Source organism: Bos javanicus, chromosome 8, assembly GCF_032452875.1.
Source record: "Bos javanicus breed banteng chromosome 8, ARS-OSU_banteng_1.0, whole genome shotgun sequence".
Classification (NCBI taxonomy): domain Eukaryota; kingdom Metazoa; phylum Chordata; class Mammalia; order Artiodactyla; family Bovidae; genus Bos; species Bos javanicus.
The window spans coordinates 102,303,591-102,328,200 of NC_083875.1; the positions used below are offsets into that span (position 1 = coordinate 102,303,591).

General features: G+C 37.5%; 2 protein-coding genes across 8 annotated transcripts in view; both read right to left on the reverse strand.

The window, feature by feature from the left end:
• Positions 1-24,610, reverse strand: part of PTBP3 (polypyrimidine tract binding protein 3) — a 90,190-nt gene that overhangs the window by 47,739 nt on the left and 17,841 nt on the right. For 3 of the 6 annotated variants that reach the window (XM_061426495.1, XM_061426494.1, XM_061426499.1), the window contains one exon: positions 20,376-20,457. In XM_061426495.1, coding sequence (XP_061282479.1) covers positions 20,376-20,457 — 82 coding nt within the window. Of the gene's footprint in view, positions 1-3,641; positions 3,761-18,399; positions 18,884-20,375; positions 20,458-24,610 lie in introns of those variants that run through there. The other 3 variants (XM_061426496.1, XM_061426497.1, XM_061426498.1) reach the window with 3 other exon arrangements.
• On the reverse strand, positions 8,481-20,457 carry LOC133253165 (immunoglobulin-binding protein 1-like). Of its 2 annotated transcripts, none has more exons than XM_061426507.1 (2): positions 20,376-20,457; positions 8,481-9,897 (listed from the first exon to the last, which is right to left on the reverse strand). In XM_061426507.1, the coding sequence occupies exon 2, from the start codon at positions 9,895-9,897 to the stop codon at positions 8,878-8,880; it is 1,020 nt and encodes a 339-aa protein (XP_061282491.1). In that variant the 5' UTR covers positions 20,376-20,457; the 3' UTR covers positions 8,481-8,877. The 2 variants fall into 2 exon arrangements, with proteins under 2 accessions (XP_061282491.1, XP_061282490.1); XM_061426506.1 differs by lacking the exon at positions 20,376-20,457 and adding an exon at positions 11,923-18,379.

Sequence of the window (24,610 nt, forward strand, 5' to 3'; positions counted from 1 at the left end):
TTTCTAGTTTGTCCTGTTACTAATTAAACAGAATAAAAAATTTTAGGATAGATGGTAATAAAAATTTCATGTTTATCACACCCTACAAGGATTTAAATTTGAGATGCACATTTATGAAAGTAAGTTTATTTCTCAGGCATTATACAATTTTTGCCAATTCACTTTTTAAAGTACTTTCAGAAGCTAAACTGTGATTTCCTTAGGATAATCCTATTCTTTATGATATAATAGGCAGCTCTTAACGTAAGTATCATTACCTTTTGGAAATGCAAATTTTAAGCCCTATTTCAGACCTACTGAATCAGGAACATCCCAGCAACCTGTGTTTTTACAAGCTCTCTAGACGATTCTGAAGCAACCTAAAGTATGAGAACCACTGGTGTAATCCAGTATGCCAGTTTATAGCCAAATTTTATTTAAAGCTTATGTTTTAACACTGACAGTAACTAGAATTGACAAGCCTGTAACAAGTAGTCAAATTTATGTACATAAGATTCAGGAAGGTTTTTTTCTTCCCCAGAAATAGCACCACGTAAGACTAAATGCAAATTATCTAAAAGCCAAAGTTTCATTATAGTGTTGTTTTTTTAATACTGGCTCAAGGAAATGGCAACCCAATCCAGTATTCTTGCCTGGAAAATCCCACGGAAGTCGGAAGCAACTTAGCAGCAGCAGAGGTTAAAGCATCTGCCTGCAATGTGGGAGACCTGGGTTCGATCCCTGGGTCGGGAAGATCCCCTGGAGCAATGCATGGCAACCCACTCCAGTATTCTTGCCTGGAGAATCCCATGGACAGAGGAGCCTGGTGGGCTACAGTCCACGGGGTCGCAAAGAGTCGGACATGACTGAGCGACCTCACTTCACCATACTTAGCACTATTAGAAGAAAAATATAATCTTTCCAAACACCTGAGATTACCATTTTTCTAAATACTAGAAAAATTTCTAAAACACTAAAAAAACAGTCATATGTCTGTGACCCTAAATAAACAAATTTCATGAGGACCACATAAAAGTCTTGGCAATATTTTGTACCCGTTCCTATGGCAGAGAACACCACTTGCTTACAGGTAAACAGGTTGACTTAATACCAAAACTAGCACTTGCTCCCAAATTCTCTATGTTCATGAATGCAGGCAGCATCCTACCAATACTATCAATTCCAAGAGGTCCTTACAGGTCTGTGCCTGTATATAGCAAATGCCTAGGACAGTGTGTGGAAAATAATCAACAAATACTTATTGGAAATCATGTATTTAATTTCTGGGAGTCAAAAAGATTCCTTCTCCTTCCTCATGAATCATCATGAAACACTGATTTTTCCCTCCAAAATAACTGATTCCACTTTCATCTCGACTCTCAATGTCACCTCACCTATGATCCCTATGATCTACGATAACTTCTACTCTGCCTTCCTCTAGTCTCACTCCCTCCACTTCCACTAAGATCTAACATCTTATCATCCTAAATGTATATGTCATGTCATTATTCTGTTCTAAAAACCCTGACAAGCTTCCAACTACTTAAAAAGATCCTTAATTTCTACTTTTCATGCTGTTTTCATTTACACTGCCTCACTGGAGTTGACACATAAAAATACATTAAATTACATCTTATTAACTTTAACAGATGGAAGAGATTAAGAGATTTAACAGATCAGAGATTAAATAATTTTTGTACACAGCTAGGAAGTGAAAAGAGCATTATTCAAACTTAAGTTTAAAGGTAACTTTTTAATCACAAAAATCTCAAAGTGTGTTACCATCCCTAGAAAAAAAACTAAGCAACTTGATGATGACAATAAATTTTCAGAATATATGCAGATTTATGAGGATTATACTGTCAGTATACAGTATTATAGTGATAATACTGTCACTAAATTAAATGCTAAACTATCACCTCCTGGAAAAGTATAAAGTGCCTTTTTGCACTTCCCCTCTCTGTAAGCCTAGATGGCTAGGCAAAAATATCACAACCTTGTACATTCTTAACCAGCATGAGGTGTTAAAAGACTAGAAAACCATCCTAAGGAGCAAAGGCTTTTAGAAGTTTATCCAGAATAATCCAAAATAAATGAATGAACATTAAGAAGGTTATTTCTTTAACTGAGGTGTTCATAATCTCTGCAAAACCACGTGTGAAATAAAATGAATACCTACACAAGCTACTTGAACCTAAACTGCACTATCAAATAAAAACCAATCGTGACAAACTTTTTATCAAGAAGTATATACATAACCAATTCAAGTTTTTAGTTCTTCTGTGTTATAAAAGTCTCTGCTATGTTAAAAGCATGGCCTACAAAATCAGACATCTTGTTCTGATATAACTGAGCCTTATATTCATTTCCTATAAAATGAGTATAACAACAGTACTTGGAAATTGTAGTATGAGTATTTGGAAAATTAAATTATATCACAGCAAGATATACAGTTTATAATCCAGCCTATGTCTAGGGATGTCAAAAAGATCTCACAATATCTAACCCCAAATTAAGCAACCTTCTCATTTAAGCCACTCATCCTCATATATAACCTAAATGCAGGATTCTTTGCAATGTTAGCATATTTTCTCTGCCTTTGGTTCTCTTGTTAGAGAATCATTCTAATGAGGTAACTAGTTTTTGTTTGGTAACGTATTAGCAACCAGTTCCAGATCATTTGTTTTCATCTAAATGTGAGGTCTTTCTTTTATTCCTCCAATATTCAGGACACTGGTATGAAACACATTTGGGAACTTGATTTGTATAAGAATACCATCTTTAATAAGATACTGCTCATCCTTTTCTTTTGGAGAAGGAAATGGCAACCCACTCCAGTATTCTTGCTTAGAGAATCCTATGGACAGAGAAGCCTGGGGGCTGCTGTCCATAGGGTCGCACAGAGTTGGACACGACTGAAGCGATTTAGCAGCAGCAGCAACACTAATATTTAAATGCTAGATGTAATGTCCACTACAAAGAGATCAACAACATATGTCTTGATTTTCTTAAGAGAGCTTATTTTACCTGGAAAGTATTTTCTTTCTACTTTTTTTGGTGCTAAAATGAAAATTGTAGACAACAGTGGCTTTTTTCCTCTTGATGTCCTAACTTTGCAAAATTAACACATTGCTCAAAATTAATTCAAAATTTTATTAGACTGTGAAATCTAAAAACCTAAAGAACTACTCATCTAGATGACCCAAAAAAGGTTATAAAGACTTGATAAATATAACAATTTAAAAATGGAAAGGCATATATAAGCATATAGGGAATCATAATTTAATTAAGGAGGAAACAAGGAAATTCTACTGTATTGAATATGCAACTTTGACAAATTATTCTCTATATGAAAGATTAAAGACTTTCTGAAAACTGTATTATGAAAATAAGCATTCAAAATACTTAACTTGAATAAATCTTGTACTTTTGGATAGAAACTTCGTGAATGGCTACCGAATGGCTTCCTGAAGACTACAGATTTGAAGAAAATTAGAGATACCAAGGGAACATTTCATGCAAAGATGGGCTCGATAAAGGACAGAAATGGTAGGGACCTAACAGAAGCAGAAGATATTAAGAAGAGGTGGCAAGAATACACAGAAGAACTGTACAAAAAAGATCGTCACAACCCAAATAATCACGATGGTGTGATCACTCACCTAGAGCCAGATATCCTGGAATGTGAAGTCAAGTGGGCCTTAGGAAGCATCACTACGAACAAAACTAGTGGAGGTGATGGAATTCCAGTTGGAGCTATTGCAAATCCTGAAAGACAACGCTGTGAAAGTGCAGCACTCAATATGCCAGCAAATTTGGAAAACTCAGCAGTGGCCACAGGACTGGAAAAGTTCGGTTTTCGTTCCAATCCCTAAGAGAGGCAATGCCAAAGAATGCTCAAACTACTGCACAATTGTACTCATCTCACACGCTAGTAAAGTAATGCTCAAAATTCTCCAAGCCAGGCTTCAGCAATATGTGAACCGTGAACTTCCAGATGTTCAAGCTGAAAAGGCAGAGGAACCAGAGTTCAAATTGCCAACATCCACTGGATCATCGAAAAAGCAAGAGAGTTCCAGAAAAACATCTATTTCTGCTTTATTGACTACGCCAAAGCCTTTGACTGTGTGGATCACAATAAACTGTGGACAATTCTGAAAGAGATGCGCATACCAGACCACCTGACCTGCCTCTTGAGAAACCTGTATGAAGGTCAGGAAGCAAAAGTTAGAACTGGACAGGGAACAACAGACTGGTTCCAAACAGGAAAAGGAGTACATCAAGGCTGTATATTGTCACCCTGCTTATTTAACTTACATCATGAGAAATGCTGGGCTGGAGGAAGCACAAGCTGGAATCAAGATTGCCGGGAGAAATATCAACAACCTCAGATATGCAGATGACACCACCCTTATGGCAGAAAGTGAAGAGGAACTAAACTAAGAGGCTAAAGGCTAAAGAGCCTCTTGATGAAAGTGAAAGGAGAGAGTGAAAAAGTTGGCTTAAAGCTCAACATTCAGAAAATGAAGATCATGGCATCCGGTCCCATCACTTCATGGCAAATAGATGGGGAAACAGTGGCTGACTTTATTTTTTGGGGCTCCAAAATCACTGCAGATGGTGACTGCAGCCATGAAATTAAAAGACGCTTACTCTTTGGAAGGAAAGTTATGACCAACCTAGACAGCATATTAAAAAGCAGAGACATTACTTTGCCAACAAAGGTTCGTCTAGTCAAGGCTATGGTTTTTCCAGTGGTCATGTATGGATGTGAGAGTTGGACTATAAAGAAAGCTGAGTGCCAAAGAATTGATGCTTCTGAACTGTGGTGTTGGAGAAGACTCTTGAGAGTCCCTTGGACTGCAAGGAGATCCAACTAGTCCACCCTAAAGGAGATCAGTCCTGGGTCTTCATTGGAAGGACTGATGTTGAAGCTGAAACTCCAATACTTTGGCCACCTGATGTGAAGAGCTGACTCATTACAAAAGACCCTGATGCTGGCAAAGATTGAGGGCAGGGGGAGAAAGGGATGACAGAGGATGAGATGGCTGGATGGCATCACCAGCTCGATGGACATGGGTCTGGGTGGACTCCGGGAGTTGGTGATGGACAGGGAGGCCTGGCGTGCTGCAGTTCATGGGGTCGCAAAGAGTCGGACACGACTGAGCGACTGAACTGAACTGAACTGAATGGCTACTTATATTAATCATGTTCCAAAGATAAAAGTGGAAGAGGTTTTTAAAAAATTCATATATTCCCATCTCAAAAGTGAAGGGATCTACCAAAAAAACTATCCTAGAAATATGGATCTTTTTTAAAATTTAACTTTATTAGGGCAGATTTTAGATACGGTAAAACTCACCTACATTTTAAATGCAGTTTGACAACCTTTGACAAACGACTCATATGACCACAAAAAAGAAAACTTCACCTGAATTTTTAAATTACCAATTTGATTTTTAAAACAGGCATAGGGCTATTTGTGTGTTAGTCACTAAGTTGTGTTTGACTTTAGCAACATCACGGATGGAAGCTTGCCCATCCCTTGTCCATGGAACTCTCCAAGGCAAGAATACTGGAGTAGGTAGCCATTCCTTTCTCCAGGGGATCTTTCCAACTCAGGGATCAAACCCAGGTCTCCAACACTGCAGGCAGACTCTTTACTGTCTGAGCCACTAGGGAAGCCAGTTTTCTATTTCTTTTGTACTTATGTTTTTCAAGCAATTTGTCCACTTCATCTAAATTTCCTGGCTTAAAACTGTTTATAGTATTCATCTGAGATCCATCTTAACCTGGTCAGGATACCATGACAAAATACGACAGGATGATTTAAATAATAAAAATTTACTTTCTCACAGTTTTGGAGAATAGAAGTCCAAAATCAAGGGTCAGCATTGTCACTTTCTAGTGAGGACTCTTTTCCTGCCTTATAGACAGCCACCTTTTCACATGGTCCTCACATGGCAGGGTGGAAGGAAAAAGCAAGCTCTCTTCTTAAAAAGACACTAATCCCTTTGTGAACCCCATTCCAAAGGGCCCATCTCCAAAGACTCTGGGGATAAGAGCTTAAACATATGAATTTTAGGGGTATACAAACATTCATCCCATCAGTTCAGTTGCTCAATCGTGTCTGACTCTTTTGTGACCTCATGGATTGCAGCACGCCAGGCTTCCCTGTCCATCACCAACTCCTGGAGTTCACTCAAACTCATGTCCATCGAGTCGGTGATGCCATCCAACCATCTCATCCACTGTCTTCCCCTTCTCCTCCTGCCTTCAATCTTTCCCAGCATCAGGTCTTTTCTAATGAGTCAGCTCTTCGCATCAGGTGGCCAAAGTACTGGAGCTTCAGCATCAGTCCTTCCAATGAATATTCAGGACTGATTTCCTTTAGGATGGGCTGGTTTGACCTCTTTGTAGTCCAAGGGACTCTCAAGAGTCTCCTCCAACACCACAGTTCAAAAGCATCAATTCTTTGGCGCTCAGCTTTCTTTACAATCCAACTCTCAAATCCATACATGACCATTGGAAAAACCATAGCTTTGACTAGATGGATTGTTGGCATAGCAATGTCTCTGTTTTTAATATGCTATCTAGGTTGGTCATAACTTTTCTTCCAAGGAGCGAGCGTCTTTTAATTTCATGGCTGCAGTCACCATCTGCAGTGATTTGGGAGCTCAAGTAAATAAAGTCTCTCACTGTTTCCACTGTCTCCCCATCTATTTGCCATGAAGTGATGGGACCAGATACCATGATCTTAGGTTTTTGAATGAGTTTTAGGTCAGATTTTTCACTCCTCTTTCACTTTCATCAAGAAGCTCTTTTGTTCCTCTCTGCTTTCTGCCATACGGATGGCGTCATCTATATATCTGAGGTTACTGATATTTCTCCTAGCAATCTTGATTCCAGCTTGTGCTTCATCCAGCCCTGCATTTCACATGATGTACTCTGCATATAAGTTAAATAAGCAGGGTGACAATATACAGCCTTGATGTACTCCTTTCCCAGTTTGAAATCAGTCCATTGTTTCATGTCCAGTTGCAACTGTTGCTACTTGACCTGCATACAGATTTCTCAGAAGGCAGGTAAGGTGTTCTGGTATTCCCATCTTTTGAAGAATTTTCCACAGTTCGTTGTTATCCACACAGGTTTCCCTGGTGGCTCAGCTGGTAAAGAATCCACCCTCAATGTGGGAAACCTGGGTTCGATCCCTGGGTTGGGAAGATCCCCTGGAGAAGGGAAAGGCTACCCACTCCGGTGTTTTGGCCTGGAGAATTCCATGGACTGTATATAGTCCATGAGGTTGCAGAGAGTTGGACATGACTGAGCGACTTTCACTTTCACTTCACTTTCCCTTTCTGTTAGAACCATTTGGTGATGAGGTGGTTTCCTTGCCCTTCAAGAAACAGAGTGGGACCTAACTTAGTCTCTTCCTATTAATGGTGAAACAGGAGGGAGGGGAGCAAGGCACAACTTTGGGTGCTTTCCTGGTGGCTCAGACGTTAGAGTCTGCCTGCAGTGTGGGAGACTCGGGTTTGATTCCTGGGTTGGGAAGATCCCCTGGAGAAGGAAATGGCAACCCACTCCAGTTCTCTTGCCTGGAAAATTCCATGGATGGAGGAGCCTGGTAGGCCACATTCCATAGTATTGCAAAGATCAGACACGATTGGGCAACTTCATTCTTGCTTTTTTGATGATCCAGCAAATGTCAGCAATTTGATCTCTGGTTCCTCTGCCTTTCCTAAATCCACCTTGAACATCTGGAAGTTCACAGTTCATGTACTGTTGAAGCCTGGCTTGGAGAATTTTGAGCATTACTTTGCTAATGGGTGAGATGAGTGCAATTGTGCAGTAGTCTGAAAATTCTTTGGCATTGCCTTTCTCTGGGATTGAAATGAAAACAGCTTTTCCAGTCCTGTGGCCACTGCTGAGTTTTCCAAATTTGCTGGCATATTCAATGCAGCACTTTAAAAGCATTATCTTTTAGGATTTCAAATAACTTCTCCAGGTCTTCCCAGGTGGCATCAGTGGTAAAGAACCCACCTGCCAATGCAGGAGACCAAAGAAACACAGGTTCAATCCCTGGGTCGGGAAGATCCCCTGCAGGAGGACATGGCAATCCACTCCAGTATTCAGTCCATAAAAGTACCTCTTTAATGTCTACAGGATCCTTCTTGATACTGGTAACTTACCTTCTTTTTCTGTCTACTTAGAAGTTTATTAATTTTACTGATCTATTAAAAAGCAGCTACTGCTTTCATTATCCTCATTTTCTTCATTCCTCTATTTACTTGGGGTTTAATTTGTCCTTCTTATGCTACACTTAGAAGCTTATTCATTTTACACATTTTCTCCTTTTCTAATAAAACATTTAAAGATGTAAATTTTCTCCTAAGAACAGCTCTAGCTGAATCCTATAAACTTTAGTAAGCCATGTTTTCCTTTTAATTCACTTCAAAATATCTTCTAATTTCCCTGGTGTTTTCTTATTTGATCTATGGATTATATGTTACTTTTTTTTTTAATTGTTTTATTTATTTTCTGCACAGGCACATGTGATAGAAGGGACCTTTTTTTTTTTTTTTTTTTTTTAAGATAATTCATACAACCACTGATTGATTATACAGAGCCATTTCTCAGTCCTCTTTTCTTTCCACTTAAGAAAATTAAAATGTATCATGATGAGAATGATTAATGCCAAAACAAGATTTCTGGCTTATCATTTAGGGTACAAATACACACTTCATTGCTTGACATTTTATTGAACGCTAAGCAAGACTAAGCATCTCTGCCTTCGTTGTACAGAGCTGAAGCAGAAAAGCAGGGAGGGGGAGACAGCACTATTGTCCTTGGCGGGGAAGATGTAAGCCCCTGTTGTCCTGTCTCGTTGTGGGGAGGCTAACCCATGTTCTGCCGGTTGCCATAGCCTCTAGGATGGGTGTCCTTCCAGTCATCCCACTCTCGAGCTCTGCACACTGCCTGCTCATCATCCTCTTCCTCCTCATGCTCCTGATCTTCTTGTTGCTGAGCTGCCCTTTTGAACTCTGACATTGTCGTGGCTATTCCCTGATCTGGTAACGCTCCCAATTTCCGATGCTGTTCATACCAGTCATTCACTGTCATAGATGCCAGACTTGGATAACCAGCTCCAAATACTTTGGCTTGGGCCATGTTCTGAGTGAGAACAAACGGTTTCATTGGAGGCCTGTTCTGATGAGATGACTGAGAAGTTGATGCCTCGTGTGTGGAGTCTTTTTCTCTCAAGATCTTTATCTCCTGGTCAATGCTCTCAATCTCTTCTAAGCTGATACCAATCCACCTTCGAAGGTGAAGGAGGTAATATTCACGAACATGCTCGTCATCTGCTTGACCACTTTCCACAGCAGATTTCAGTGCAGACAACCTATGCTCCACCTCCTTCTTCTGCTTATATCTCTCTTTTTTAGCCTGTCTCTGAGATGCCATAGCAATGATGCTAGGATAGGCCATGGAGGAATTAGCAGTGTTATTTCCAGCTAAGTTGGTCTTGGTTTTGGGCAGCTCAAACTTTGCCACGTGATAGTACTGGCACTGAGTTAAGAAGTTTAAGAAGTGTTCTCGAGCCCACTGCAAATGATCTAGACGCTTGCTGGGACTGACTTGTTTCATGGTGAACGCTCCTTGAAATGCTGGCACCATCAGGTATTTTAGGTCAGTGGACGCGATCTCCTCCAAATCTTCATTTTGGCTGAACAAGTCAAGCTGTGACAACATTTCAGCAGCCTTCTTCAGGAGATCCAGTCCCTTGAACACCTTATCTTGGATTATTTGGGAGCTGGTGGGTTCAGCTGCGATTTCCACTTCATCCAAAAGCTGCTTGCTGGTTTCGAACAGCTCGGGGAGCCGCGGGAGCAGTAACTCGTCTTCAGCTGCTGCCATCTTAGGGAAGGAGGAACCCCAAATTTATTTTTTAATTGAAGGATAATTGCTTTACAGAATTTTGTTGTTTTCTGTCAAACCTCAACATGAATCAGCCATAGATAGACATATATATGTATGTATATATATATACATAGGGGAGGAGAGGGTTAGATGTATGGAGAGAGTAACATGGAAACTTACATTACCATATGTAAAATAGATAGCCAATGGGAATTTGCTGTATTTCTCAGGAAACTCAAACAGGGGCTTTGTGTCAACATGGAGGGGTGGGATGTGGAGGGAGATGGGAGACAGGTTCAAGAAGGAGGGGATATATGTATATGTATACCTGTATATGTACAGTTTCTTTTCTTAAGCAATTGGAGATTTCTTCTCAAATATTTGAGTATTATTTTTTAAAATTTCTAGTTCTAATATAACTCTAATACCTAATTTTAATGCACTCATATTTAACTGAGACCTATTTAAGGACCCAGCATATAGTCTACCTCGCAGACCACTTCATGTGAACCTGAGCATGTATCCTGATAGTGCTGGGGAGACTATTCCATTGTCAATTAGGTCAAGCTGGTTGAGAGTACTGAAAACTTCAGTATTAGAGGACCTACAGACTTCTTTTAAAGGGTCACATAAATATTTTAGACTTCGTGGGCCATACAGGCTCTGACCCAGCTATTCATCTCTGCAGTTATAAAATGAAAGCAGTCAGAGGTAAGATGTAAACAAGTAGGCACGACTGTGTTCAAATAAAACTTTATATACAGACAATGAAATTTAATTTCATGTAAGTTTCACAATCATAACAAAATATTCTTTGTGTTTTTCACCATTTAAAGTGTAAAAATCAGGGACTTCCCTGGTGGTTCACTGGTTAAGATTCCATGCTTTCAAGGTAGGGGTCTCCAGGTCAATCCTTGGTTGAGGAACTAAGATCCCACATGCTGTGCCATAGGGTCAAAAAATAACAATAAAAAAAATTTTTAATGGAATAATATGAGGTATATAGTTTATTTTTTTATGTAAAAATCAGTCTCAGTTCATGGGCAATACAAAAATGAGCAACTGGAATGGATCTGGCCAACAGGAGAATTTGCTAACCCTGTTCTGTATCCTTACTAATTTTTATGTACTGGGCTATCAATTACTGAGAGAGAAGTATTGAAATCTCCAGCTATAATTGTGGATTTTTCTATTTCTTTATTTAGTTGTTAGTATTATGTATTCTGAAGCTCTACAATTAGGTGAAAAATATATATATGTATCAAGAAATATAAATAAATATATGGAATACAAAGTAATAAATGATAAATAAAATAGAATATAAAAAATAATCTTAAGAAAACCAGGACAGAAAGCAGAAACAGAATGAATATAAATAGAAAACAAATAGCAAGATGACAAACTTAAACCCAACCATATCAATAATTATATAAAGTGAAAATGGCATAAAGATTCCCATTGAAAGGCAGAAGTTACAACAGTCTGGATAAAAGCAAAATTCAATTATATGGTGTGAATAAGAAACTCATTTTAAATATAAAAATCTCAGGTTAAAGCTAAAAAGACGAGTAAAGAGAAATATGTAAACACTAATCATAAGAAAGATAAAGTGGCTGTACTAATATCAAAGTAGACTTCAGGAAAAGAAATACCACCAGGGATAAAGAAAGACACTTCATAATGATAAAGGGATCAATTTATCAAGAAAACATAATACATCACACATAAAACATGCACATAAATGGCAGATAACCTCTGGTTTTCAATTATGTTTACTTTTTTGGTTAGTTTTTTTTAAGTGATTACTCTGGAGTTTAATCAACAATAAGTTTCTTTAACTTACCCCAGTCTACCTTAAAATAATACTATAATACATAGGTATTATGTAAGAACTTTTCAAAGTATACATCTGTTTCTCTTATCATACATATTCTTTGTATTACTGTCATAGATTGTACTTTTCACATTTGCTACAACCCCCCCAACTATATTAATTTTATCTTGCTTTAAATAATCAATTACCTTTTTTCCTTTTTGCATCTTGTTTTAATCACTTGTATCTTATGGAGCTTTCCATAGAGAGCATTCTAGAGTTTTTTTCAAAAATTTTTTACTATGGTATAATACACATAAAATCACTATCTTTAAACACAGAATGCAGTGATGTTAAATACATTCATAATGTGCAACTATCACAACCATTCATTTCCATAACACTTTTCACCTTGTGTTGATAAAACTGAAATTCTATATCCATTAAATGAAGCTCCCTAAACCCTCTTCTTCCAGTCCCTAGCAACCACCATTCTACTCTCTCGCTCTAAGATTCTGTCTACTCTAAGTATTCTTTCTCATTTCTTTTTGAGCATATTAGATAGCTATTTTCTTTATGGTTTCCATGGGGATTACTTTTAACATCCTAAAGTTATAACACTCTAATTTGAATTTAGTCCGGCTTAACTTCAATAACATACAAAAACTCTGCTCCTTTATAGATCTGTCCCCACCTCTTTCCACTATTACCACAAAAAATAGATCTTTAAACAATGTGTGCCCAGAAAAACAAACTAACAATTCATTTAAATGTTATCAGTCTCCTAAATTATGTAGAAAACAAAATGTGGAATTACAAACCAAGTCACTTGAGAACTTTAGATTAGTAATAAAAAAAAAAGTGTATTAGGCCCTTAAATCTGCAGAGAAGAAAAAGTGGATTACAAACCACTGTTTGAATGATATAGGCTTTTACAGTGGCATTCACTGAGATCTTTACTTCCTCAAATAAATGGCTTTGAGCTACTGTCTACTGTCTTTTCATTTCATCCCAAGGGACCCCTCTGAATATTTCTTACAGGGCAGATCTAGTTAAGTAATAAACTTTTTCAGTTTTTACTCATCTGGGAATGTCTTAATTTCTCTCTCACATTTGAAGGACAAATTTACCAAACATAGGATACTTGGTTAACAGTTACATTCTTTTAGAACTTTGAATATATTGGCCCACTGACTTTTGCCCAAGTTCCTGAAGAGAAATCTGCTCATATTCTTATTAAGGATCCCTTGCATGCGATGAGTCGATTCTCTCGCAATGCTTTTTGGATTTTCTCTTTATCTCTGACTTCCAAAAGTTTGGTTTCAAATGTGTCTCAGTGTGGGTCTCATCAAATTCATCTTACCTGGAGTTCATAAAGGTTCTTAGATGTTTATATTCATATTTTTCATCAAATTTGGTATTGTGGTAATGCTGGAAATCAGATTCTTCCCTTTTCTCAGGGTTTTCTTGTCTGTGTTATTGTTTTTCTGATTCTTTTGGACTGTCTCTATGCCAAGAATAAGCTTGAGGTGTAAATTTAAGTCCCTCTCAAGTGTCTTCTGAGCCTTTTCCTGGGCATGCACTAATACTTTCTAATTTTCTCTGTAGATGCAGTTTTTTTTTTAATGTCCTAGTCTTTAATATTTGCTTCCCAAAAGGGGGTAGGGGAAGGAAAATGAAGGGGAGGAAGGTGTGGAAAACACCAACCCTTTATATCCTCTGAAAGTCACATGTACTGGGGGTGAGAGGTGCTGACCAAAGGGAGAGATGCAAGAAGAATGGCTGCCTGCCTCTTCGCATCTATGTGATCAGAAGGAGCAATCAGAGCACAGATCCTTGAAGCTTTTGCCCACCCTGGCTCCTATTTGTAAGCTGCTCTGGAACTCACACAGCTGCCTGCCATGTGACTGAGGGTGAGGGATGGTAGCTGCTACTGTGCTGAGAGCTAAAATTGACCATAATTAACCACAGTTTACCTTCCAAGTCTTCCCCTGGAACTCGCAGGCCTTCAAAAGACTCCAGAGTTCCAAATTAGTTACAGGCAGATTCTGCCAGCCCAATTGTCATTTAGGTAGAAAGACTGCTGGTGCTTCTTACTCTACCACCTTTCCAGAATCCCTCAATTATCTTTGAACTTAACCAAAAACATGAGGAAGAAAAGTCACATATCCACATATTTACCACTTTGTGTAGACCCAAATTTCCACATGGTATCACTTTCCTCAAGTCTGAGGAATTTCCTTTTCCATTTCATAAAATTTAAGTCTGTTACTAACAAATGTTCTCAGCTTTTGTGTGCCTCAAAAAAGCTTTAACTTTTATTTTTGAAAAATATTTTAACTGAACATAGAATTTCGGTCTGATTGTTATTTATCTTCAGTACTTTGAAGATGTTTCTCCATTGTCTTCTGATTTGCACCATTTGGGGGCAAGAACTCTCGTTACTCTTATCTTTGTTTCTCTGAAAAATGTGACTTTTTTCCTTCTGGCTACTTTTAAGATTTGTTCTGCATTCCTGGTTTTCAGCAATTTGATTATGATGAGCCTTGGTGTGGTTTCCATTGTATTTATCCTGCCTGTGGTTCATTGAACTTCTTGGATATGTGGGTTTACAGTTTCCACCAAATTTGGAATATTTTCAGTCATTATTTCTTTAGACATATTGGTTTCCCAACCCCCATCTTTTCTGGGACTTCAAATATACATATGTTTAGAACCACTTTACTTTGTTCTACAGGTTACTAAGGCTCTGATTTTTTTTTTTTTTTCAGGTTTTTTTGGGTCTGTGTTTAGTTTCTACTGTTGACTTTAAATTCACTGATTATTTCTTTTATAGAATATTAGTGCTGTTAAAGCCATGCCTGTTTCTTTTTAGATGCTATATTTTTATCTCTAGAAGTTACATTTGATTTTTATTTTCTCCTTGTTGGTATTTTCCTTTAAATCCTTTCCCATACTTTAGTAACTATTCCAAAGTCCAAATCTGCTAATTTCATCATCTGTCATTTTTTAGACCTGTTTCTGTTGACTGATTTTTCTTCTAGCTACAGGTCACAATTTTGTGGTTCATTCCATGTCTGGCAATTTTTGGTTGAATGCTCAACACTGTGAGCACCAGTATTTGTTTCATTCCTTTAAAGTGCCAAACTCCTTTCTGGAAAAAAGTTACTTTCAGATCAGCTAATTGTTTTATAGCTTGTTTTTAAGTCTTTTTAGGGTGGGTTTAGAATAGTCTTTATGGTAGAGCTGAAATATCACCCCTAATGGTCAGGCATGTACGGCTTAATATTCAGCAATAAATTCAAAGGCAGATTTCTGGAGCATTTTTCTCACAGATGGAAGCTAGTACTCCTATAGGCAGAAAGATAATAGAGGAAAACCCATGTAGAAATGTAACACTTCCACTTATATCTTGTTAGACAGCACTCAATCACATGAACACACCTAGCTATAAGAAGACTAGACAAGCAGTCATTTAATCTGGGTGACAACATGCCCTGATAAAAATTAGTGCTCTGTTGCTTAAGAAAACAGAAAGTATTGGGGCACACAATAAATAGTCTCTGCCATCATCGTAAGATTACATTTAGAAGGCAAAGCATATGATTTATGTAGACAAGTGTAAAACATTTGTCTACAGAGCCAGACATCCTGGAATGTGAAGTCAAGTGGGCCTTAGGGAAGCATCACTACAAACAAAGCTAGTGGAGGAGATGGAATTCCAGTTGAGCTATTTCAAATCCGATGATGCTGTGAAAATGCTGCATTCGACATGCCAGCAAATTTGGAAAACTCAGCAGTGGCCACAGGACTGGAAAAGGTCAGTTTTCATTTCAATCCCAAAAAAGGCAATGCCAAAGAATCCTCAAACTATTGCACAATTGCATTCATCTCATCCACTAGCAAAGTAATGCTCAAAATTCTCCAAGCCAGGCTTCAAGAGTACATGAACTGTGAACTTTCAGATGTTCAAGCTGGATTCCTTTCACTGACAGGATCACAACAAACTGTGTTTCCTAAAGAGACAGGAATACCAAACCACCTGACCTGCCTCTTCAGAAATCTGTATGCAGGTCAGGAAGGAACAGTTAGAACTGGACATGGAACAGACTGGTTCCTAATAGGAAAAGGAGTACATCAAGGCTGTATATTGTCACCCTGCTTATTCAACTTACATGCAGAGTACATCATGAGAAATGCTGGGCTGCAGGAAGCACAAGCTGGAATCAAGATTGCCAGGAGAAATAACAATAACCTAAGATATGCAGATGACACCACCCTTATGGCAGAAAGCGAAGAGGAACTAAAGAGCCTCTTGAAGAAAGTAAAAGAGAGTGAAAAAGTTGGTTTAAAACTCAACATTCAGAAAACTAATATCAAAGCATCTAGTTCCATCACTTCATGGCAAGTAGATGGGGAAACAGTGGAAACAGTGACAGACTTTATTTTCTTGGGTTCCAAAATCACTGCAGATGGTGACTGCAGCCATGAAATTAAAAGATGCTTGCTCCCTGGAAGAAAAGCTACGACCAAGCTAGATAGCATATTAAAAAGCAGAGACATTACTTTGCCAACAAAAGTCCGTCTAGTCAAGGCTACGGTTTTTCCAGTGGTCATGTATGGATGTGAGAGTTGGACTATACAGAAAGCTGAGTGCCGAAGAATTGATGCTTTTGAACTGTGGTGTTGGAGAAGACTCTTTAAAGTCCCTTGGACAGCAAGATCCAATTAGTCCATCCTAAAGGAAATCAGTCCTGAATATTCATTGGAAGGACTGATGCTGAAGCTGGAACTCCAATATTTTGGCCACCTGATGCAAAGAACTGACTCATTTGAAAAGACCCTGATGCTGGGAAAAACTGAAAAAGATCGAAGGTGGGAAAAGAAGGGGATGACAGAGGATGAGATGGCTGGATGGTATCACCGACTTGATGCACATGAGTTTGAGTATATTCTGGGAGTTGGTGATGGACAGGGAGGCCTGGCGTGCTGCAGTCCACGGGGGTGCACAAAGTTGGACATGACCGAGTGACTTAACTAAACTGAAACTACAAAAATTTTGTGATGAAGACAGTATACAAAAAGATCTTTCAACACAGTACTATACATGGCTTTCCTTTAGCAACCCATTATTAATGTGATTTTTAAAATTATTTATGTCTTTGAAGAACTACTTAAGTATCTTACAATGGGATTAAACTCTTTAAATGAGCCCTAGAAACTTTCCAATAAAATTTGTTCAAAATCAATCAGAAATATTTATTCAAAGAAGTCAAGAATTAAGAGTAACATAATCTTTAGTTTTTGAAATTTTTAGAGAATTGCAAATATTGAATCAAGTATTACAAAAGTATTTTTAATGTATAGGTGACCTAAAAAATAGAAGCAAAATTTTTAGGTACCAACAGGCCAGCCCCTTAGGAGGCCCCCTTTCAGTAAAAGGCAAAGTAAAATTAGAAATTTTCCATCTACCACAGGTATTGAACAAGGAAGTATATGTCTGTTCAGAGATCTGAATGGAGAAATGTAAATACCCAGATTTTTACTTTCTCTTGTCTTCTGGTATGAATCCCCAAAGCAATATATTAGCATACACATTAGGGTGCGTTAGCAGGACTATACTGTGCTACGTGTGCACGCTCGGCTGTGTCTGACTCTGTGCAAGTCCATATACTACAGCCCGCCAGGCTCCTCTGTCCATGGAGTTTTCCAGGCAAGAATACTGGAGTGGGTTGTCGTTTCTACCCTAGCAAATCTAGCAGAGCAAACACAAAAGATTCTCACAGAAGGAAAAATAGAATTTAGTTGAAGTTTATCTCATAACCAAAAATTATGAATCAAGTAAAAATAATATACCATAAACAAAGATTAGCTGATACAAACCCCAGGAATATTAGCACCCCTAAGAACTCCATAATTGTAAAATCTGAGACTATAAAAATTGTTTTAAATAATTAAAAAATTAGGGGAAAAAACAATAGTGACCATAAAAAAAGAACACGATATTAAAAAAACAAAACTAGGTGGTCTTTAAAAAAACGCGTCAAATGGACACAGAAAAATGAAAAATATATGCCTTGAAATCAAATACTCAACAGAAGGATTAAACAGCATACCAGACAAAGCTGAACACTGAGTGAATCAGAAAACCATTTCAAGGAAATTATCCAAAATACAGGACTTTAAGGAGAAGGAGGTGACAATGAATGCAAGAGGTTAAACAAATGCAGGACTAAATGAGGTGGCCCAAAACATGTCTAACTGGAGTTCCAGAAGGAGGCAATTCTGTGGAAAGTTGGGGTCACTACTAAGCAGGATAAATTAAAGTAAGTCTGCAGCAATGGTCTTCAACCCTGGCTGCACCTTACATGTATCAGCTGCTGCTGCTGCTAAGTCGCTTCAGTTGTGTCCGACTCTCTGCGACCCCAAAGACGACAGCCCATCAGGCTCTACCTTCCCTGGGATTCTCCAGGCAAGAACACTGGAGTGGGTTGCCATTTCCTTCTCCAAAGTATGAAAGTGAAAAGTGAAAGTGAAGTCGCTCAGTCGTGTCTGACTCTTCGTGACCCCATGGACTGCAGCCCACCAGGCTCCTCTGTCCATGGGATTTTCCAGGCAAGAGTACTGGAGTGGGGTGCCATTGCCTTCTCCGACATGTATCAGCTAAGAAGCTTTAAAAACAGTACCTAGGCCTCTCCTTCCCCAACCAGCAATTTCAGAATTGGTGTGGAGTAGGTCAAGGTATCTGTATTTTCTTCAAAGTTTCCCAAGCTATTTTAGTGAACCCTCAGAGAACCAGCGATCCACACCCAGACATAGCTAGAGACACAGAACAAAATTAAAGAGAAAACTGTTAGAACAACTACAGAGAATTAATTCTATCTACACAATAATAACATAGGCTGACAAAAGGCTTCTCAACAACAGAGGCTAAAAGAATAATAAAACAGTACCTGCAAAGTACTAAGAGAAAATAACTGTCAACCTAAAAACACTGAACCTAGAATGAAACGGGATACAAGAGGAAATTCAAAACATAAAGACAGAACAGAGCAGACTACTGCTGCCAGATAAACTCACAGCTCATACATCTTTCTTTTCCTAAGTAATCAATCAATCCAGATGTCAGTCTTTCTGGTCATCTGTTCCAGTAGTTTATAAATATGATCAGACAAACTGACCTCGGTTTTAAAGTTAAAAGCAAACACGTGTCCCCCCCCCACCCCCCGCCTAGATGTACCTAGCTCTAGGAGTAAGAGCCAAATTCTCCTTAAAAGTCTAACAGATCAAGAGGATAATCAGATTTTAGAACTTCAAATTCTAGTTATTTCCTTCATTCAGTAATTCTCTTTAAGTGTGGCTCCTCAAATGTCAGCATCATCATTCCTGGAACTTGTGGAAATGCAAAATTATCAGGACCCATCCTGGACCTACTGGCCTAGCAATTCTGAGGATGAACTCTGCAAATGTGCTTTAACACTCAGATGATTCTGAAGCCAAGTCAAATTTGAGAGCGCTTTCAGTCTCCTGCTCCTATTATCTACTGTTCACACTTTCACAAGAACAAACCCCCTGTTGCTGCCCCACCAACGAATCTTCTAGAGTAATGGTCCATGGCTGACCAATTCTCATATACTTTTAATCTCTTCACTGAATTTTCTTTTCATTTTTCTCTTAACTGTCACTTCTCTTATAGGGGTTCTCACAGAAAGGTTGTTCACTCTTCCAAACATCAGTGTCTAGAAGGTGAGGTCCACTCTTCTCTAACTTCCTATAACTCCAAAAACCTTTGGATAAAAAAAATCTTTTCTGAGACTCTCTACTCTCATGGCTTCCACTGTTAAGTGGCTGTGATACAGATTTCCAAATGTCTCTTATGATGCTGAAACCAGAAGAACCCACTACCTACCTGACACTTCCATCTGGATGTTCCCAGAGGAACCTCAAATCAATGTATGAAATCTGAACATGCTATGTTGTCCAACCCTATTTTTTCTGTATTTTCTAAAATAAATGAAGGCACTACAATTCAGCTACACAATTATCCAAATCTAAAATCTGAAAATCACCAGTGGAATTCCTTATTCAAACATTCAACTAATCACCAATTACCATCAATTTCACCTATGTTCTCTAATTCTCTCCATCACAACTGCTACTGCTACAGTAGAAATCTTCCTCCCTTACCAGGATTTCCTGTACAGCAATAGCCTCCTAACTCCCTTGCTATCTCTTCAGTACTTCACTCCTCCAATTCATTTTACAGTCCTCAAATTTCAAGAACATTTAGTTTTAAAATCATGTGAGTTTATAAAATTTTAACTTAGTTTTAATACTTCTAAAGTCATCATCATTCAGTGCAAGCTTTTAAATCTAGCTCTTTTACTCAATAGTTCTAGATCACCAACTTATTGATAATTTATCACAATTATGTAACAAAGAATGCCAGTCAAAAATTAGATCCAAATTAATCCTTAAAATTTAAGGGTGCTGTAACTAGTAACTTCATCTATATGAACTTCACTGCCACAGATTTTAGTTTTTGTTATAAATAGTAGCACTTGATGTTATAAGATGAGCAAAATAAGAACACTGTGGAAAAAATGTTTGAAACCCAGGGAAGAAAATTCTCAAATTTTGAAAAAAAAAAATGAAAACTCACCGTATACACCTGCAGGAGTGGAACTGTTCATGGTAAAAGGTCCGTTAATGATGCCAGAAGAAAGAAGCTCATCAGACCCCCGCTGAAAAGCAAGAGCAATACTGTGTTAATAAAAATGAGTCTCTGATAATGATCCATAAATTTTCTACTAAAAATTTTAAAAGCTAGTACTATTACTTAAATCTGATTATCACGGCATTTAAGGAGAACACCTCAGGAATCATAACATCTAAAGGCTGGAAGAGAACAGTAAAGGAAAATTATTGCACATCTACATGGCTGTTAACAATAAAAAAAAGAACTGCCATCACATAATTGGGAGCATAATCCTATAACCTTTTTTGATCAAACCCTCTGAGATGTTACAGCTGAAGTACCAAAAACCATATTCAGGGGTTGTATCCTAATTATTATTTTTGCAGTATACTTTTAAGTATATTTAGTGTATTTTAAACACAATTGGTATATTAAGCATGTTAAGTTTTTTAGTATGTTTTTAAGCATTTGCATGTGAATAATTTGTGCAGCACTCCCTTTTTCAGACATATATATAAAAATATATATATACTTTTTCATGATATATATATTGTATACATATATTCTTAAAAGTTGAACAAAAAGATGTAATTTATTTCTATATTGGCCAAATCCTTTAAATAAGTGATTTTTCTTCCATTATTCCTTAAATGGTCTTTATTGTGTATTATTTCTTAAATAACTACTCTTTTAAGTAATTTAGACTTTTTTTCAGGTAAGAGCTTGACCAATTTCAAAGTTGAATTATCAAAGCTAAAAGGTAAGTGAGCGGGACTAGCCTTTTCATTGTAACCATGAGGTCTATTACCAAGATTAAAACATTTATATATAGGAATGACAATAAGCAACATGTATAAATTTAAAACCAACCTATTTCAAATGGTAATTTGTTCAGCTCTCAGTCAATGTTTTTGGCCACATGTCACCACTTGTGAGATCTTAGTTCTCTGACCAGAGATCGAAACCTGGCCCCCGACAGCAGTAGAGAATTTCCTGATCCTCCCGACCCAGGAATCAAACCCATGTCTCCTGCTTGGCAGGTGGATTCTTTACTGCTGAGCCATGGGGGAGATCTAGTTATACATACACAATGTAATTAGTAGTGAATAGCAATCCCTTAAAGGTAAAAATATTCTTTCAATAAAGGAAACTTTCTAAAGTTTTAAAAAGAAATGCAAACTTTTTGATACCAACAAAAAGCAAATTCCCTGTCAGATAAATTGATAAAAGACTGGATTTTGACAAAATCAAAATGGAAAGGACTGCAAAAGAGATTTAATAAAGTTCCATTTGTAATTAACCTTTGAGAATAAGAGGGGCTTCCCTGGTAGCTCAGTCAGTAAAGAACCTGCCTGAAGTGCAAGAGACCCGGGTTCAATCCCTGGGTCAGGAAGATGCCCTGGAAAAGGAAATGGCCAACCACTCCAGTATTCTTGCCTGGAAAATCCCATAGACAGAGGAGCCTGGTGGGCTACAGTCCATGAGATGGCAAGAGTAGGACATAAGAAGAATAAACAATGTGGCACTAGAACTTTCCTTCAGCACACTGATGATATCTGTTTAGGAAAAAAACAGGAGGTCAAATTTTTCACTATAACCATCTTCATTTAAACATTTTTGCATACTTATCCAATTATATCAGGAAAATATATAAATGTTAATTAGCTAGATCATTTTCATAGTTGTGTTATCCTAATACACACTGTACAAAGTTATAATATGAATCTGTTTCTCTGTAATCTTTTTAACTGATAAGTTTTTGTCACATTGTTAGTCTCCATCATAATTATTTAATGAATTCTTAAATTCTGTAATTGCCTACTATTTCCCTACTACTCAATATTAGCACCACATGTAAGTTATTGATCTCCAAAATTATGCTGCATTTAGAATACAGTATTTTCTTCTATCCATAGAATAAATATTCAGAAGTAAAAGAGACAATCTTTTCTTTTTGAGTGAAGGTACAACTGTAAGAAATCTCAAACTTCTGTTTAACAATATATAGTAACTTCAAGTTACTAATATACTACAAATGACTACTAAGATGCATTTTTGCTTCTACAGTAAAAGTGAAAGTCACTCAGTTGTGTCCGAATCTTTGCAACTCCATGGACTATACAGTCCATGGAATTCTCCAGGCCAGAATACTGGAATGGGTAGTCATTCCCAACCCAGGGATCGAACCCAGGTCTCCTGAACCACAGGTGGATTCTTTACCAGCTGAGCCACAAGGGAAGCCCAAGAATACTGCTGTGTGTAGCCTATCCCTTCTCCAACGGATCTTCCCAATCCAGGAATCAAACCAGTCTCCTGCATTGCAGGTGGATTCTTTACCAGATGAGCTACTTCCAAAGGGTTCTTCAAATATTGTTGGAATTGGCACATGACTGCCACAATTTTAATATTACTCAGTTTGGCTCACAGTCTGTGTAATAAAGAATCTAACCTTGTTCAAAGAAAGGTCTGGTTTTTGCCCTCTCCTTCTAGGAGGTAATCTCTAAATCCCTGGTAAAGTTATGCCTGAGAAAGTGTCTTTTTTTTTTTAAACTTGAGGGGATTTGAGTCACCAGACAGTATTACAGGCAAGGTTGACGACATGGCTGGAGGGGCTGGAGAGTAAATTCTAAGATTAGCCTCCAGAGCAATCAAGTATGCTTAACACAGAGTTGTTGGTCATGCTACATAGAATTGCTGTTTTGTAGTTTAGTCGCTAAATCATGTCTGACTCATGTCTGTGACGCCATGGACTGCAGTACACCAGGGTCCTCTGTCTATGTTCAAGGCAAGAACACTGGAGTGGGTTGCCATTTCCTTCTCCAGGGGATCTTCCCGACCCAGGGATCCAAACTGGGTCTCCCGCACTGCAGGCAGATTCTATACCATTTGAGCCACCAGGGAAGCCTGTTCCCTAACTTGACTGTTGGCCTAATTCCTCTCATGGATAAATGATGAATCAATAGAGCAAATATATTAAAACTATTCATTTGAAGGATTTTTAAAAACTTTATTCTTCACCTTTAAATCACCATTTAGATTTCTAACTGTAAAAGACAAATTTAGTCCAAAAATGTGATCTACTAGTCAAATATTTACAAAAAGATAAATTTATATGGCATATTAAGTAAATTAATGAAACATCTTAACTGTTATATATCATGTTTCTACACGAAATATAAACTATAAAAGGAAATGGTGAACATTAGAGTCTTCAAAATAAAAGCATTTAAGTTTGATAATTCTACTAGATCTTCTAATAGTAACAAGAAGCATTTTTTAAAAGAGTAGTAATAATAATGTAATAGTAGTAATAACAATAATCTAAAATAATGCATAAGTAAAGCAAACCCTATAGGATCCAATGAAATGCTGGAATGCTATTTTTATGTCTTATTATACAATAAGAAAAATTAAAATATTTGATTCCAAAGTTTTATACTTGGAAATAGCAGAGAGGGGGTTACTACTCATTTTACAGAATAAACAACGCGTATCTCAAATAATTTTGACACTTTAAAAAACTGATAACTTTTGACCCTAATAATTTCAGGATATGATAAAAGACAAAGATAGCAAAAAGAGCTTACATTTGAAAATGCAGTCATAAAAAATATACCGATAATCAAAATTTACTAGCTAAGCTTTTTTGCTCCTCAAAATTCATTTTCAAATCATAGAAAATAAAGGTTTTAAGACATTATAAAGCTCAAATCCCAAGTCATATTACTTTGTAAGCTTTGTAAAAAGTGACAAAAACACAATCAGTTCACTAAACAACTATTCTTTCCTTGACATCAATTCTTTCTCCTGGGGGTGGGGAGTGGGGAATCACTGCCTGTAATTAACAGACTACTTCACAAAAAACAAAAGGTATTTATGAAAATTATGCTTAATATTTATATCCTAAGTGTCTGAAAACTAATTTTCCATTATAGTTAAGGAAGAGCAACGCAGACCTAGGTAAAACTGACTGTCTTGTAAGGGAGGAAAACGTTTGCCTTCTTCTCTTCTAGGTTCTTTGGCTGGTCTAAAAATTCAACTGACGCAAGACAGATTAACAGGAGAGAAACAAAATTTAATTTCATACATACAGGAACTCATGAAGATATGAGACTTTAAGAAGTGACCAGAGCATGCAATTTTTATGCCTTTTAGACAAAGAAAACAATTATTTGTGGAACTCTGACAAAACAAATGGC